Source organism: Pseudorca crassidens, chromosome 14 (assembly GCF_039906515.1).
Source record: "Pseudorca crassidens isolate mPseCra1 chromosome 14, mPseCra1.hap1, whole genome shotgun sequence".
In the NCBI taxonomy this organism is placed as follows: domain Eukaryota; kingdom Metazoa; phylum Chordata; class Mammalia; order Artiodactyla; family Delphinidae; genus Pseudorca; species Pseudorca crassidens.
Window position 1 is genome coordinate 25,972,547 of NC_090309.1, and position 13,243 is coordinate 25,985,789.

Consider the following 13,243-nt stretch of genomic DNA (forward strand, 5'->3'; position numbering starts at 1 on the left):
TTTCCCTTGGTTGTAGGGATCAGGGATGAGGGCTTCCTTGTGGGTTTGTGGGGGTGGTCAGAATGGAACTGTCTGCAATCACCTTCTCATGTCAAGAAATGCGTGATATTAAGGAAATGTAACTGAGCTGAAGGCCCAGAAGCAACTGGACCCTAGCTTGGGTGTTCAGCCCAGGTACGTGAGGAAAAAGCTGTAAAACTGCAAGTCCCAGGATGCCTTTCACTAATGAGCACAGTACACAAAGTCTGCAGAGTTCACACATGCTCAGTGTGGTGGCTTGAGCCTATTTTCCATAGGCCGCTGACCAGATTAAATAAGGTGGAGCACATGGCCCCACCCCAAAACAGTCTTTAGGACTGTTGAGGCACACCCCAGGGTGTGGGTGGAGCCGGAATTTACCTTTGTACCTCACAGCAGGTCAGGGTTATTGGTGACTTGCTGTGTGGGTCTGGAACTGGCTGCCATCCTGACACGTCTCAGAGCTGCAAGCAGGTTTGAATCCAGGATCCTTGTGGCCCTGCTCCCTGATTCCTACCCCGCTCCTCTGATTCTTCATTCTGTTCCCTTGGGGACCTTCCCACAGATTACCATGTCTCATAGAATTCTTGCTGCCCCTGAGGACCCCTGTGTTAGTCAAAGGATTTTTACTATCTGACTACAGGGTAATAGTCCACTTTTGATAGTCCCTTACGTGGAGACTCAACTCTCCACTGTTTTCCTGGCAGGCAAGAAATACTGGGAAGGATGGACCCCGGGGCATTATCACTTGAGGGTACAGGTTAGGGATCAGGGCTGAGGTGGGCAGATGGTGTCAGTCACCAAATACGAGGCCTTGATGTCTGCCCTGCCTCCTGTAGGTCCTGCTAGACAGCCACCATGGCCTCTCAGGTTCTCGGGCTGGAAGAAGAGTCTGGCCCAAACCCTGGGGATTCTGAACTGGCTGTGAACCCCTTTGACGGGCTCCCCTTCTCTTCCCGCTACTACGAGCTGCTTGAGCAGCGCCGATCCTTGCCTATCTGGGCTGCTCGCTTTATCTTCTTGGAGCAGTTGGAGAGTAGCCCCAGTGGAGTGGTGCTGGTGTCTGGAGAGCCTGGCTCTGGCAAGAGCACCCAGGTTGGGGAAGATTCTGGGAGTGGACAAACGGAGGGGCTAGGGAACTGGCTCTTCCCGGGACAAGGGAGGCGGGGGAGGGGGGTGGGGGGCAGGGCGGAGCTGTGTGGAGTAATAAGGGAGGTGGGTAAAAGGAGACAGGCTGGCCCCAGGGTAGCTGGTGAAGGACCAGGGGACTCCCCAAATAAGAGATTAAACTGGCCACAGCTCCCCCAGCACTTTTGACTGGAGTTCTATATCTTACTGACTGATTGTCCTTCCCTACCCTTACCCCAGATCCCACAGTGGTGTGCAGAGTTTGTGCTGGCCAGGGGTTTCCAGAAGGGCCGGGTAACTGTGACTCAGCCCTACCCTCTGGCAGCCCTGAGCTTGGCCCTGCAAGTTGCTGATGAAATGGACCTGACCCTGGGTCATGAGGTTGGATACAGCATCCCCCAAGAGGACTGCACTGGGCCTGACACCCTGCTCAGGTGTGGCCCCCTGCAGGCCTGACCCCAGATCTTCCCCTCATCCAGTAGAAACAAGCCCAGTCTTCTGATATCTCACCATTCCCTCCCTCAGCCTAGCTCACCCTTTAAATCATGCATGATGCAACTGCTGAATTCAGCCCTTTAACCCCAGCCAGGGACCTCAGACATTCAACCTCACCCTCATCATGAAAGTCTCACTTTCCTAACTGGAGTACAGCTTGTGAACAGTGTCACCAGTGGGGTTGTGGGTCACAGGTAATGGTCCATGGGCGCAGGAAGTCAGTCACAGGGTCTTTTTCTGATCTTTACTATCAGAATCTAGGCCCCCTGGGGAGAAGCTCCTCTGGACTTCTGGGGCTGGTCATTGTCTACACTGACTCCTCTGCCCACTGCCAATGTCAACAGGTTCTGCTGGGACAGGCTGCTTCTGCAGGAGGTGGCCTCGACCCGGGGCACTGGAGCGTGGGGTGTGCTGGTGCTGGATGAGGCTCAGGAGCGGTCAGTGGCCTCAGATTTGCTCCAGGGGCTCCTGCGAGATGCCAGGCTGGGAAACCTTCCAGGGGACCCCAGAGTGGTTGTAGTTACTGATCCAGCCCTCGAACCTAAGCTCCAGGCCTTCTGGGGCAATCCTCCTGTTGTACATGTACTTGGAGAGACTGGCAGGTGTTCCACTCCCGTCTACAGGGACACTGTCCCTACTGATAGAGTGGAAGCTGCCTGCCAAGCTGTGCTTGAATTGTGTCGGAAGGAGGCTCCAGGAGATGTGCTAGTGTACCTGCCCAGTGAGGAGGTAAAACATGGGATGCAAAAGGAGGTACTCATGTCTCATGTCTGTCCCTTCCTGTCCCGGGGGGGAATGTGAGCAATGCTTGTTAGGAACATTGGAGTTCTAGTACTTACTCTCCATTGGAGTCCTGAGGAAAAACTCTGGGGTTTCAGGGTAAAAAGGTCTACCACCCTCTTTTTGATTCCATACAATGCAGGGATTTGTGGTTCAGTGAGCTCCTGAAATTATAACACCCCAACTTTGTGAGTATGTGCATTTTTTCAGAGTGAAGGGCCATAGTGTTTCATCAGTTTTTCAAAGGGGTCTGTGACCCACAAAGGTGAGAACTACCCTAACACCCCACCCCTTTTCTCAGGAAATTTCCCTGTGCTGTGAGTCCTTGTCCAGGGATGGGGGGTCCTTGGAGAACCAAGGGCCTCCACCACGGGTGCTGCCCCTTCACCCAGGCTGCGGACAAGCTGTTCAGGCTGTGTATGAGGACATAGAATCGGGTGCCCGAAAGGTTGTGGTCACTCACTGGCTGGCCGACTTCTCCTTCTCCCTCCCTTCCATCCGACATGTCATTGACTCAGGACTGGAGCTTCGAAGTGTGAGTGAAAGAGAGGTGAGGGGACGTGGGGGCTAAAGATAGAAATAGCCCTCTCTCATCTGTCTTGGCCTTGGTTGGGGGGTGGTGACAGGTTTACAGTCCTCAGATCCGAGCAGAATCCCAAGTGTTGAGACCAATCAGCAAGTGTCAGGCAGAGGCAAGACGACTGCGGGCAACAGGGATCCTACCAGGTAAGAGCCTTTGCCCTCAATGAAATCAAACACGAAAAGAGTCCCCAACCCATGAGCCCTGAGAAATCTACAGTGGTCTTCTTTCCCAGGTCTTTCTCCCCTCAGGATCCTGCCTCTGCCTGTATCCTAAGTCCTTCCTAGAACTAGAGGCTCCCCCGCTGCCCCAACCCAGGGTGTGTGAGGAGAATCTGAGCCCCCTGATATTACTACTAAAGAGGAGACAAATTGCAGAGCCAGGGGAGTGTCACTTCCTGGACCGGCCTGGTGAGCACCCGTCCTGCCCAAGTCCTGCTGTCCAGGCTCTGAGACCCCCTGCCCTGTAAGCCTTGTTCCCTCTCCAGCTCCAGAAGCACTGATGCAGGCCCTGGAAGATTTAGACTATCTGGCAGCCCTGGATGATAATGGGGACCTATCAGACCTGGGAGTCATCCTATCAGAATTTCCCCTGGCCCCTGATCTGGCCAAAGCCCTGCTGGCCTCGTGCGAGTTTGACTGTGTGGATGAGATGCTCACCCTGGCCGCCATGCTCACTGGTATAAATCGCTTCTCTCTCTGGCTCTTATGGCCACTTCAGCCTTCCCTTTGGTGTTCTGGTGCTCCTAAAACCAGCCTATTCCACTTTGCTCTAGCTCCCAGCGCTCACAGTGCCTAAGGAACTAGGCTTCACCACTTATCCCTCTCCGATCTCTCTGTTGGTTCTTGCCCCTCAATATGCTTAAATCTCTCCTACCTGTTATTACTAAAACTGCACCCCTCTTCCTCAACCCTACACTCCCCTTCGGCTATACAGAATAATCTCTATCCTGTTCAGTCTAGGGTATTCCTCGCCCGCTGCATTCCAGCTTCAGGCCCACCACAACACTGACACAGCCTTCAGCTCACCAGTGGCCTCCTAGAGACCTAACCCAATGAACACTTTTGAGCCCCTGTTCATGACTTTCTTTTGACACATAGAACACCAACCATTCCCACCTTAAAATTGCCCCTCCCTAAGCCTCTGTGACCCGCTCCTTGTGGTTTTCACCCTACCCCTCTGGCCACTCCCTAATCTCTTGAGCTCTTCCTCCTCTGCTTCATCCTCTGCTCCTCCACTGTTAAGTTGGACCTCAGGGTTCTGTCCTTGCCCCTCTTGTCTTCCCATTCCCTGAACTCTCTGAGCAAGTTCATTCACCCCCATCGTCTGAAATGCCACAATATCATTCTTCTGAATCTTGGATTTATATATCTAACTCCTGATGGATGTTTCTATCAGAATTGTCCATAATACTTCAACCCAGAACTGAACTCAAGCACTTTTGTTGTCGTTTTTGTTGAGCCTGAGCACTTTTTTAAAAATAAATTTATTTTACTTATTTATTTATTGGCTGTGTCAGGTCTTCGTTGCTGCGCACGGGCTTCGTCGCAGTGCGTGGGCTTCTCATTGCGGTGGCTTCTTTTCTTGAGGAGCACAGGCTCCGGACGCGCAGGCTTAGCAGCCATGGCTCACGGGTCCAGCCGCTCCGCGGCATGTGGGATCTTCCCAGACCAGGGCTTGAACCCATGTCCCCTGCATTGGCAGGCAGATTCTTAACCACTGTGCCACCAGGGAAGCCCAAGCCTGAGCACTTTTTTAAACTACCCCCTCACCACCACCACCACCACCACCAACATCACCACCATCACCACCACCACAAAATCATACAATCATCTCTGCAGCTCCACTATCATCATTCTAGACTAAACTTCCTCCAGGTTTTTTCATTATTATTTTTCACTTTTCCTAATTTTTAAAAAATTTACCTGTTCGTCTCCATACTCACAGTCAATGCCAGTGTTACCTCATCACTACTCAGCTGGATTCCTTTAGTAGCCTCCTAACTAATCATGTGAACTTCTTCCAAACACGTGGACTTTTAAAAACTCTTCATCAGCTATTCTCTACCTTCCAAACAGAATGTAAACTCATTTGCATAGCACATCCAGCCTCTCTTAACCTAGCCCATACCTACCACTCTGGCTTAATCTCCTGCCACCCTGCCACACATGCCATCCCCTCCACTCATATACTAGGTGCTTGCAGTTCTCCAAACATGCTATCCCCGTGGTCTAGAATACTCCCTCTGCCCTTTCTCCACTGAACTAATTCCTACTCAAACTTCAGATACTGGCCTGCACACCTATTGGGCTTATCAAGTTTGCTTACTTGTTGATCTCTCCCAAGCTTCTTGAGGGCAGAGACTTTTTCATTTATTTATCTTCAATGTCTAATAAACTGCATAGTCTCTAGAAGTCTTTTGAATAAAGTTCCCAAAGTGACACTTCTACCTCTTCGGTGCACTGCTGTCCTTTCTCATTCCCCAAAATGAACTTCCTCTCTTCTGCCTCCAGCTGCCCCTGGGTTTACTCGTCCTCCACTCTGTGCAGAAGAAGCTGCCCTGCGTCGGGCACTAGAACACGTGGATGGTGATCACAGCTCTCTGATCCAGGTGTATGAAGCCTTTATACAGAGTGAGTGGTCCAATCTGCATCCTCTTACAGAATCCAGATTTTCCAAAGAGAGGAAGTGGTGTGCAACCAGCTGACAGATCTCTATTCCCAGGAAAAGGAAGCCCTTTGGCCAAGGGTTGGGTTCTTTTGGGGGTCTCAAGGGCTTTAGCTATAGCTGGTCCCTTTCTGTTCCTAGGTGGAGCAGACAAGGCTTGGTGCCAGGCTCGGGGTCTAAACTGGGCAGCATTGTGCCAAGCCCATAAACTTCGGGGAGAACTCCTAGAACTCATGCAACGGATTGAACTTCCCCTGTCTCAACCAGCCTTTGGCTCTGAGCAGAATCGCAGAGCCCTTCAGAAAGCACTGGTGTCAGGATACTTCCTTAAGGTTAGGGGAAAGAGTTGGGGTGAGGGTCATAAAAGGAGCAGAAAGTAGAGGAAGCAAAGATTGGTGTATGTCACCTCTGAAATTGGGGTCCAGGTGGCCATACAAAGGATTCTTTAGGACCAGGAGAAACTTTTCCTTTGAGGTTTTGGATACAAGGGGCTATGGAGATGCCATACAGTATCGTAGTATGGTAGGGCTATAACACCTAGAGGTATGCTTTACTTTTAATACTGTCACCACCCTTGCTAATAATTCTTTCTCAACTCCCTTTTCTTTCTTCTACTGACTGACACTTCACTCTCACTTATTCCTTCAATATCTTTGTCTTTCAATGAGGTGGCCCGAGACACAGATGGAACTGGAAATTACCTGCTCCTAACCCATAAGCATGTGGCCCAGCTCTCCCCATACTGCTGCTACAGAAGCCGCAGGGCTCCTGCCAGACCCCCGCCCTGGGTGCTTTACCACAATTTCTCCATTTCCAAAGACAACTGCCTTTCCATTGTTTCTGAGATTCAACCACAGATGTGAGTTCCCTGACAACCCTCTTATACTACCCATTCCTCTTCCTGGGGCCAAAATTAAAGCTAGGGATTTAGAGACCCTAAGAAGAGGAGGGGGTCTTAGTGGTTTGTAGTAATATATGATTTGAGGAGACAGGGTTTGTGGAAGGGGTAGTAAGAAGTTTAACAACATGCATTATAAAAGAGGATACAGAAATCATCTAATTATAACTGTCTCTGTCAGGCTGGTGGAATTGGCCCCTCCATACTTCCTGAGTAACTTGCCCCCTAGTGAGAGCAAAGACTTCCTGAACCAGCTGAGGGAAGAAATGGCAGATTCTTCAACAGGGAGTGAATCTTCCTCCACCCAAGAGCTTGGAGATGCCTGTGTCCTGCAGTGACCTGCCTGCGGAGTGAAGCTGAGCTCATCTCATTACATTAGATCTTCCTTCAGGCTAGCACCTAGGCAGCCAGCCAGATTTAGAAGCCCAAAGTTAAGGATCAAATACTGGAACCTGAGTTCCAAGAAATGGTGGGCTGGGAGTGGAGCGAATCAGTCTAAACAGAGTAGGACCCTTTCCTTAGCTTTCTTCTATTTATTGGAGAGGAACTAACATGCCTTTCATATACCCAACTTATGCCAAACCCATCCTTGTGTTCCCTTTTGGTCTATAAAAGTTCTTTTTATATGGTGTCAAATTTGAGTTTGGTTCTGCGGCATTTGCAATATCCATGAGTTAGAGATGAGTTAGTAGGAAAGAATAAGAGTCAACTCCAACAGTGACATCCTCTTGCCTGGTTCCCACCTCTAGTCAAGACTTGTACTATGACTAACCTAGCTGTCACTAACATGGAACATGAGTAGTTTGACTACAGTTGGCCTCTAACCCTGCCTAAAGCTTACCTCCCTCTATCACACTGCTCTTGCCTCCAGGGGAGAAAGAAAGGCTGTGCTATAAGAATCAGACAAAGTCTTCCCTTTTGTTCTCATACAACTTAAATCCTGCTCTTCTTAAACCTCAAGGCTACTGCAGCCATACCCAAACTCTTAACTTTCCATCAACAAGCTTCCCAGCAGCCCCTGGCCCACTCACAAGTTTTTCTAACAACTTCAAGGACATCATGCTTTTCTCTTTTCAGCTGGGTACTACGTTCCCTTTTCTTCCTTTGGACTATTAATTTTGATATCCTCAATCATCTTGCACATTGTAAATGTATTTATAGAAATTGATGGAAAGGAACCTTTAATCCTTAGAACTTTGCTTTTTGCCTCAGTTTCCTCCCTTGGAGATTCTGTCTGTTCTCATCATTGCATCTATTTCCTACCTCTATGTGGATGTCTACTGACCTCCCCCAAAAGGCATTTTTCCAGAATTTATTCTCTCTAGGTCTAGCATTTAGTTTTGCCTGCAGAGTTAATCTTGGTTCTATCTTCCCAATTTCCCTTTCATCATCCACAACACCATTGATTTCTTGATCCTTTACATTTCCAACCTGGGAATTATCTTTGATTATTTTTAGGCCTATCACTTCCTAATTATTTGCCAAATTCTGCTCACCCTAACTCCATTGGGCCCATTAACTTTGTCCATTGCTTCCTCCTCTTCCCTCTCTGTCCCCGAGAGACACCAGAGCCAGATTAGTGTTCCCAGATTTTCTTTTCCATTAAGTGTGTAAGTATCCGTCTCGCCTGCCACCCACTTGTAAGGCTCAAGTGAGAGGACGTAGTCAGCCGGTTAAACACACAGACAACATGGGGCTCAAAGTCCTTAGCGATTATTTTACAGTTGAAGGATGAGACGCCCAGCGTAGATAACCCTCTGGTTCCTGTCGCGGTCAGTCAGACTCGCTTTCCAGCACCTCCTCCATTACTCCTCTGTCGTTGACGTCTTCCTTCCTTCCTTCACACCTTTGCTACAGACCCGGCTTGTGCGGGCTGCAGCCTCCTGATTCCAGCCGGGCCTGTAAACCTACTCCAGCCACACAGAACCCCAGCTCCAACACACCCACGGAAGAATCCGGAGTCCCTCAAGAGAGCAGCCATTGGCCAGCCCGCCCCCCTCCCCGCATCTCATTGGCTATCATACTTCAGGTCCCGCCCCCTCAGCGCCTCGGGTTCCAGCCGCGGTGCAACAGTCTAAGTGAAAAATGGCGGGAAAGGTCACGATTAAGCGCGCAGGGCAACAGCACAACGCTGGCCTGGGAGACGGCAGTGGCCGAGGAGCTCTTGACGATAGCCTCGAGGCCACCTCCTCCTCACACGCTCCACTGCTACGGAACCACGGGGTGGGCGGCCGTGCGCTCCAAGGCCCCGGGCCCGGGGCTCCACGCGGCGCCTCAGTCCGGAAAAGAGCGCTCGGCCAGTCGGGCAGGCGTCGCTCACACCACTGAGGCGAGCCCGGACACGGAAGCCACCTTGTTGTCCTCGGCCCAGGGCTGCAGGTTCTGCAGCGCGAAGAGCGACGAGTTGTGCAGGCAGAGCGGGTCCGGGGGCAGCGGCGGCCGTAGCGGCCGCGGTAGTGCGTCCTGCTGGAGGTGCAGAAGCAGTCGGCCCGCACGGTGCCGCTCTGCCTCGCGCTCCTCGGCCGTCTGGCGCCTGGGCGAGCGGAGACGCGGGGTCAGCGAGGCCGGCCCTCGCCCGCCCCACGCCTCACCGCCACTTGGCCCGGCCCGGTCCCTCGCCCGCCCCGCGCCTCACCGCCACTTGGTGCGCCGGTTCTGGAACCACGTCTTGACCTGCGCGTCGGTCATGCGCAGGGCCTTGGCCAGCGCCGCCCTCTCGGCCGAGGCCAGGTACTTCTGGCGCAGGAAGCGTCGCTCCAGCTCCAGCACCTGCGAGCGGGAGAAGGATGTGCGCGGCTTCTTCCGCTTTGGGGGGGTCCGGTTTTGGTAGGGGTGACCTATACGGCGCGTCCCGGAGAAGGGCGAGAGCGCCGCTACAGGGAGGAAGAAAGAGCAAGGCAGGTTTTTCGGGGCGGCCCGAGGTGTCACTGAGAAGAGAGCGCGGCTGCCAATGCTGCAGAGCTCCCGCGCCCGGTCCCTACGGTGCCCCAAGCTCGACCCCGCACCAGTAGAGGCTTCTAGACAAGAAAAGGCCTCGGAAATGGCCCTCCCACTTGGGTGAGGGAGAGACGTCCCCCGTAACTTCACCCTGCCCTTCCCGCGGTGTGGACAGTGAACTGCAGAGGAGGGCGCGGGCATCGACGGCAGCTACCTCCCCAGCGCCTCTCAGCAGCGGGACCAAGAGATACCAATTGAGGGAGGATCCCCTGGGATTAGGGGCGGAGGGTACGAAAGGGGACCTTGAGTTGGAGCAGAAGGATCAAAGATGAGGATACCGGGTCAGTGTGGGGCATGACGCTGGAGGGATCGGGCAACCTCACCAGTGAGCCGGTCCTTGGCATAGCGGCAGCCGCTGTCCATCCAAGGGAAGGTGAGTCCCGCTAGGCCCCCGGCGCCGCCCAAACCCGAGGGTCCAGGAACAGCAGGCGCGCCTCCAGCGGGCGGCTGCACTGGCAGCGGGCGGTGCGCCGGGACGCGGATCACGCCGCCCGGGCCCACGCCAGAGCTGCCTGGTAGCGGGGCCAGCGAGCCCGCGGTGCCGTAGCTTGTGGCTCCGTGAAATCCACCCGAGAACGCCACACTCTCCCCATGGCCCTGGCCCGCTCGACCCGGGCCTAGGCCGCTCCCGGGGGGTTCCGGGCAGCTCAGGATCTGATCGATTCCGAAGCTGATTGGCTCGTGGTGCGGGAGGTTGTGCGAGGCCAGCACCGCCGGCTCCATGGGTCCGCGTCAAGGAGGACCGCAGGAGGCTTGGCAGTTGGGGAGGGCGCCCCAAACAGCTCTGGGAGCCCAGCAGCGGAGCGTTTGGGGCGGTGGCCTCAGGGGTTAGCGGGGCTGGCCGTGGAGAGGCCCCGGGGCCCCCAGGACATCTTCATCCCTGTGTACGGGGAGTAACCGCGCCCGTGCCGGCCTCTGCCGGGCGTCGGCGCAGGGACTCGCATCCCGGGGGAGCGCGACCCACTGGGGCCCCAGGAGCGCCCTTGCTGACTCTGAAGAGCAGATGGACGCTGGACTGCCAGGGCCTCTGCCCGAGTCCGGGGTGGAGAGGGTTGGCCGGCTCGGGCTGGGGCAGTGACTGACAGATCAGCCTCGGGTGGGCAGTGGGGGCTGGGGGTAGGGCAGGGGCGGGGCCGGGCCTGTTAAAGGGGAAGAGACGCCTGTTTGCTCTGAGCGCGGGGAAGACTGGCCGGCGGGAATGGTGGGGGTGTTGGAGGGGGGAAGGTGGCGAGGGTGTTATGAACTTGCACGGGAGGGGCCGGTGCTTGGGCCGCTACGCGCTGAGTCAGCCGAGATGCGCAAGGCAACTCCATCCTCGCTGGCCTCCGCCTTTGGGGTTTCCTCGGCCTCACCGGCTTCCTTGCAGGTGCCTCCTCCCACAGCCCCCACTCTTCGCCTCCCGATGGGTCCTGCCTGACGACTCCCGAATTCGTTGTGGCCCCCGCCTAAATGCCCTCGAAGACCAAATCTCGTTGTGGCTTTCTGGCTGAGATGGGAAGCGGCTGGGGAACGGGGCCGGCGAGTTGGAGGCCCGGGAAGAGGACAGGTGTGGGAAGGCGGTGGCAGGGCGTCCGGTGGGCTAGGGCGGGGAGTAACTACTCTGGGCCAGTGATCCTGGTGCTCCTCCCGGCCTCTCCCATAGGGGCCCTAGCTGCATTCGGGAGCGCCCGTAATGGGTGCCCAGTGTTTCTTAGAATTTCGATTTTCTGAAATCGGTGTAAAGCGGACCCGTGGCTCCACCGGAGCCAACTCAGGTCAGTGGGGCTTGGGGCTGGCGTTCTGCCCCCAACAGGGAACCACCAACGCGGGACTCTGCCCCTCCACTCTGCGCCTAGGAAGTCTATTCTGACACACTCCCTCCCACCCCCGCAAAGGCGGGAGGACGAAATCGCCACAGGCGACACTTGGGACCTCACAGAAGTCTTCGGAGGATCCTAACCGCCTCATTTCGCAAAGCTGCTTCACTCCACCCAAGCCCAGGAAACTGTGCCTGGAGCGTGTCAGAGAAGGGAGGTGGGGAAAGACAGAAGCCGCTCGGTGACCTTGTGACCTCTTGCCGAGGACCCAGGAGCTGGGAGCGTGTGAACTCTGCATCCTTCCCCGGGATGGGACCCGGGGCCGGCCGGGCCCCTGTGCCTTAGACCCGCCCCTGCCGCCACCCAGCCCGGTGCAGGCCTCCATAATCGGGTTAGCTGGGTCGGAATTACATTACCTTCCCCGGCCCGCCCCGGACCCCGGGGTTGGGGGGGCTGGTTCCTGGCGCCTCTGAGCCGGTGAGACTGGGCGCCTGGAGGGGGATGTTCTTACCATCCCTCAGAGGGTGGGCACGATGAGTAGCTTGGCCTGCCTCGGCACGTGGTGGCCAAAGTACCCCACCCCACTGTGCCAGCTCTAGCCCCTCCGCTGCAGCCCACTCTGGTGCTTCCCTACAGGCTGCCAGTTACCCGTGTGAGCCGAAATGCCTTCTAAGTCTAGTAGATGGGTCTCCCTGGGAGCACGGATCTTCCAGTTGATTCTCCAGGATCTCCTGGGGAAAACTCTGCCCCTCCTTTCTCCCTAGCAGATGGGCTGGCAGCCTGGCGCTTAGGGCACGGTAAGGGGTCTTTTCTCTCCAGGGAACCAGGAATGATATTTGGGCATCTGGGCAGGAAGATAAGGAAGAGAAAGAAGGGAGTAGGCTTTCTCGTCACACAAAGCCACCAGCCCCTCAGTGTTCTCAGAAAACCTCAATCTGAAGGGGGTGAATGATGGGGGAGGGAGGCAGTGGGCATCAATAATAGGTGACATCCTCACCCAGTCTTGTCCACCTCCATCATCCAATTCTCCAGCTATTCCCCCACCCTGCCAACAATCCCTTCTGAAAGGGTTGCTGGGGCTGAGGGCGCAGCGGGGGGGTGGGGGGGGTGGGGGCGGGTACTGCTACTGTGGCAGCTGTTTTTGTCTTGGTGAAGGAAACATATCACCACCTCCCCTTAGCCTTCACAGAACTCCAAGCATCTTTTCTCAGCAGTAGAGGGGTTGGGGCTACTAGAGAGCATGAAACCTCTACTGTTCAGGCAAACCCTTCAGAGATAGCAATGGGCTGGATTTCCCTGGATGAGAACAAAGAGCCTAGGGAGACAGTAAAGTAAATAAAGTCTCTCAAGGGGACTGGCCTGCAGGTTAGGAGTTTGTCAGTCCCCTTTCCCACTCCAGGGGTGGGCCTCAGGAGACAGTGAGCACTAGTGTGTCTCCAATCAAGCGGAATAAATCCTTCTTGAATGAATCAATGAGTGAATCAATGCAGGTGAAAAAGGTAGCATTGTGCAGACCTGTATACCTGCTTACTCTACATCCTGCCTTTTTTTTTTTACATCCTGCCTTTTGAGGTCAGCACAGATGGCACGGCCACCCAGAGATTACCCAACTGATCCTTGGAGGAGAATGGTCACAAACCTGGTAGTATATACACATCTTCTGGGGATTAAAAAAAAAAAAAATTCTGTCAGCCACAGTCCTAGGAATTTCTCGGCTTGCCTCTACCTTGCTAGTTCCCTGATTCTCTAGCAAGATGGTTCCTGCTAGTTTCTGTTCAGGCCTTCAAACCTGCAGCTTCAAAGGGAGAGGCCACATTCCCAGCCCATCCTCCTGTATCTTGTCTTCCGTCCTGCTGTTGGTGCCATGTCCCCACTCCTGTATCA

At 54.5% G+C, this 13,243-nt stretch overlaps 2 protein-coding genes across 6 annotated transcripts; one reads left to right on the plus strand and one right to left on the minus strand.

Annotated features, from left to right (window-relative positions):
* The first annotated feature begins 92 nt into the window (after positions 1 to 92).
* Positions 93 to 7,202, plus strand: DQX1 (DEAQ-box RNA dependent ATPase 1). 5 transcript variants are annotated; one of them, XM_067704580.1, is made up of 12 exons: positions 93 to 492; positions 858 to 1,113; positions 1,387 to 1,580; positions 1,986 to 2,370; positions 2,723 to 2,956; positions 3,048 to 3,147; positions 3,253 to 3,411; positions 3,489 to 3,680; positions 5,515 to 5,634; positions 5,810 to 6,000; positions 6,337 to 6,527; positions 6,748 to 7,202. In XM_067704580.1, the coding sequence occupies exons 2-12, from the start codon at positions 877 to 879 to the stop codon at positions 6,902 to 6,904; spliced, it is 2,160 nt and encodes a 719-aa protein (XP_067560681.1). In that variant the 5' UTR covers positions 93 to 492; positions 858 to 876; the 3' UTR covers positions 6,905 to 7,202. The 5 variants fall into 5 exon arrangements, with proteins under 5 accessions (XP_067560681.1, XP_067560682.1, XP_067560684.1 ...); XM_067704581.1 differs by having other exon boundaries at positions 93 to 1,113; XM_067704583.1 differs by lacking the exon at positions 6,337 to 6,527.
* Positions 7,203 to 8,783: 1,581 nt separating this feature from the next.
* TLX2 (T cell leukemia homeobox 2) lies at positions 8,784 to 10,540 on the minus strand. The gene is made up of 3 exons (XM_067703893.1): positions 9,887 to 10,540; positions 9,202 to 9,439; positions 8,784 to 9,099 (listed from the first exon to the last, which is right to left on the minus strand). The coding sequence occupies exons 1-3, from the start codon at positions 10,284 to 10,286 to the stop codon at positions 8,883 to 8,885; spliced, it is 855 nt and encodes a 284-aa protein (XP_067559994.1). The 5' UTR covers positions 10,287 to 10,540; the 3' UTR covers positions 8,784 to 8,882.
* Positions 10,541 to 13,243: the final 2,703 nt, after the last annotated feature.

Excerpts from the sequence above, each read along its gene's own strand:
- DQX1 (XM_067704581.1), top strand. The coding sequence starts at position 877 with ATGGCCTCTCAGGTTCTCGGGCTGGAAGAAGAGTCTGGCCCAAACCCT. Across the intron at positions 1,114-1,386 it reads GCTCTGGCAAGAGCACCCAG|ATCCCACAGTGGTGTGCAGA; the intron begins GTTGGGGAAGAT and ends CCCTTACCCCAG. Across the intron at positions 6,528-6,747 it reads TCTGAGATTCAACCACAGAT|GCTGGTGGAATTGGCCCCTC; the intron begins GTGAGTTCCCTG and ends TGTCTCTGTCAG.
- TLX2 (XM_067703893.1), bottom strand. The coding sequence starts at position 10,286 with ATGGAGCCGGCGGTGCTGGCCTCGCACAACCTCCCGCACCACGAGCCA. Across the intron at positions 9,440-9,886 it reads TGCCAAGGACCGGCTCACTG|CGGCGCTCTCGCCCTTCTCC; the intron begins GTGAGGTTGCCC and ends TCCTCCCTGTAG. Across the intron at positions 9,100-9,201 it reads AACCGGCGCACCAAGTGGCG|GCGCCAGACGGCCGAGGAGC; the intron begins GTGAGGCGCGGG and ends CCGCTCGCCCAG.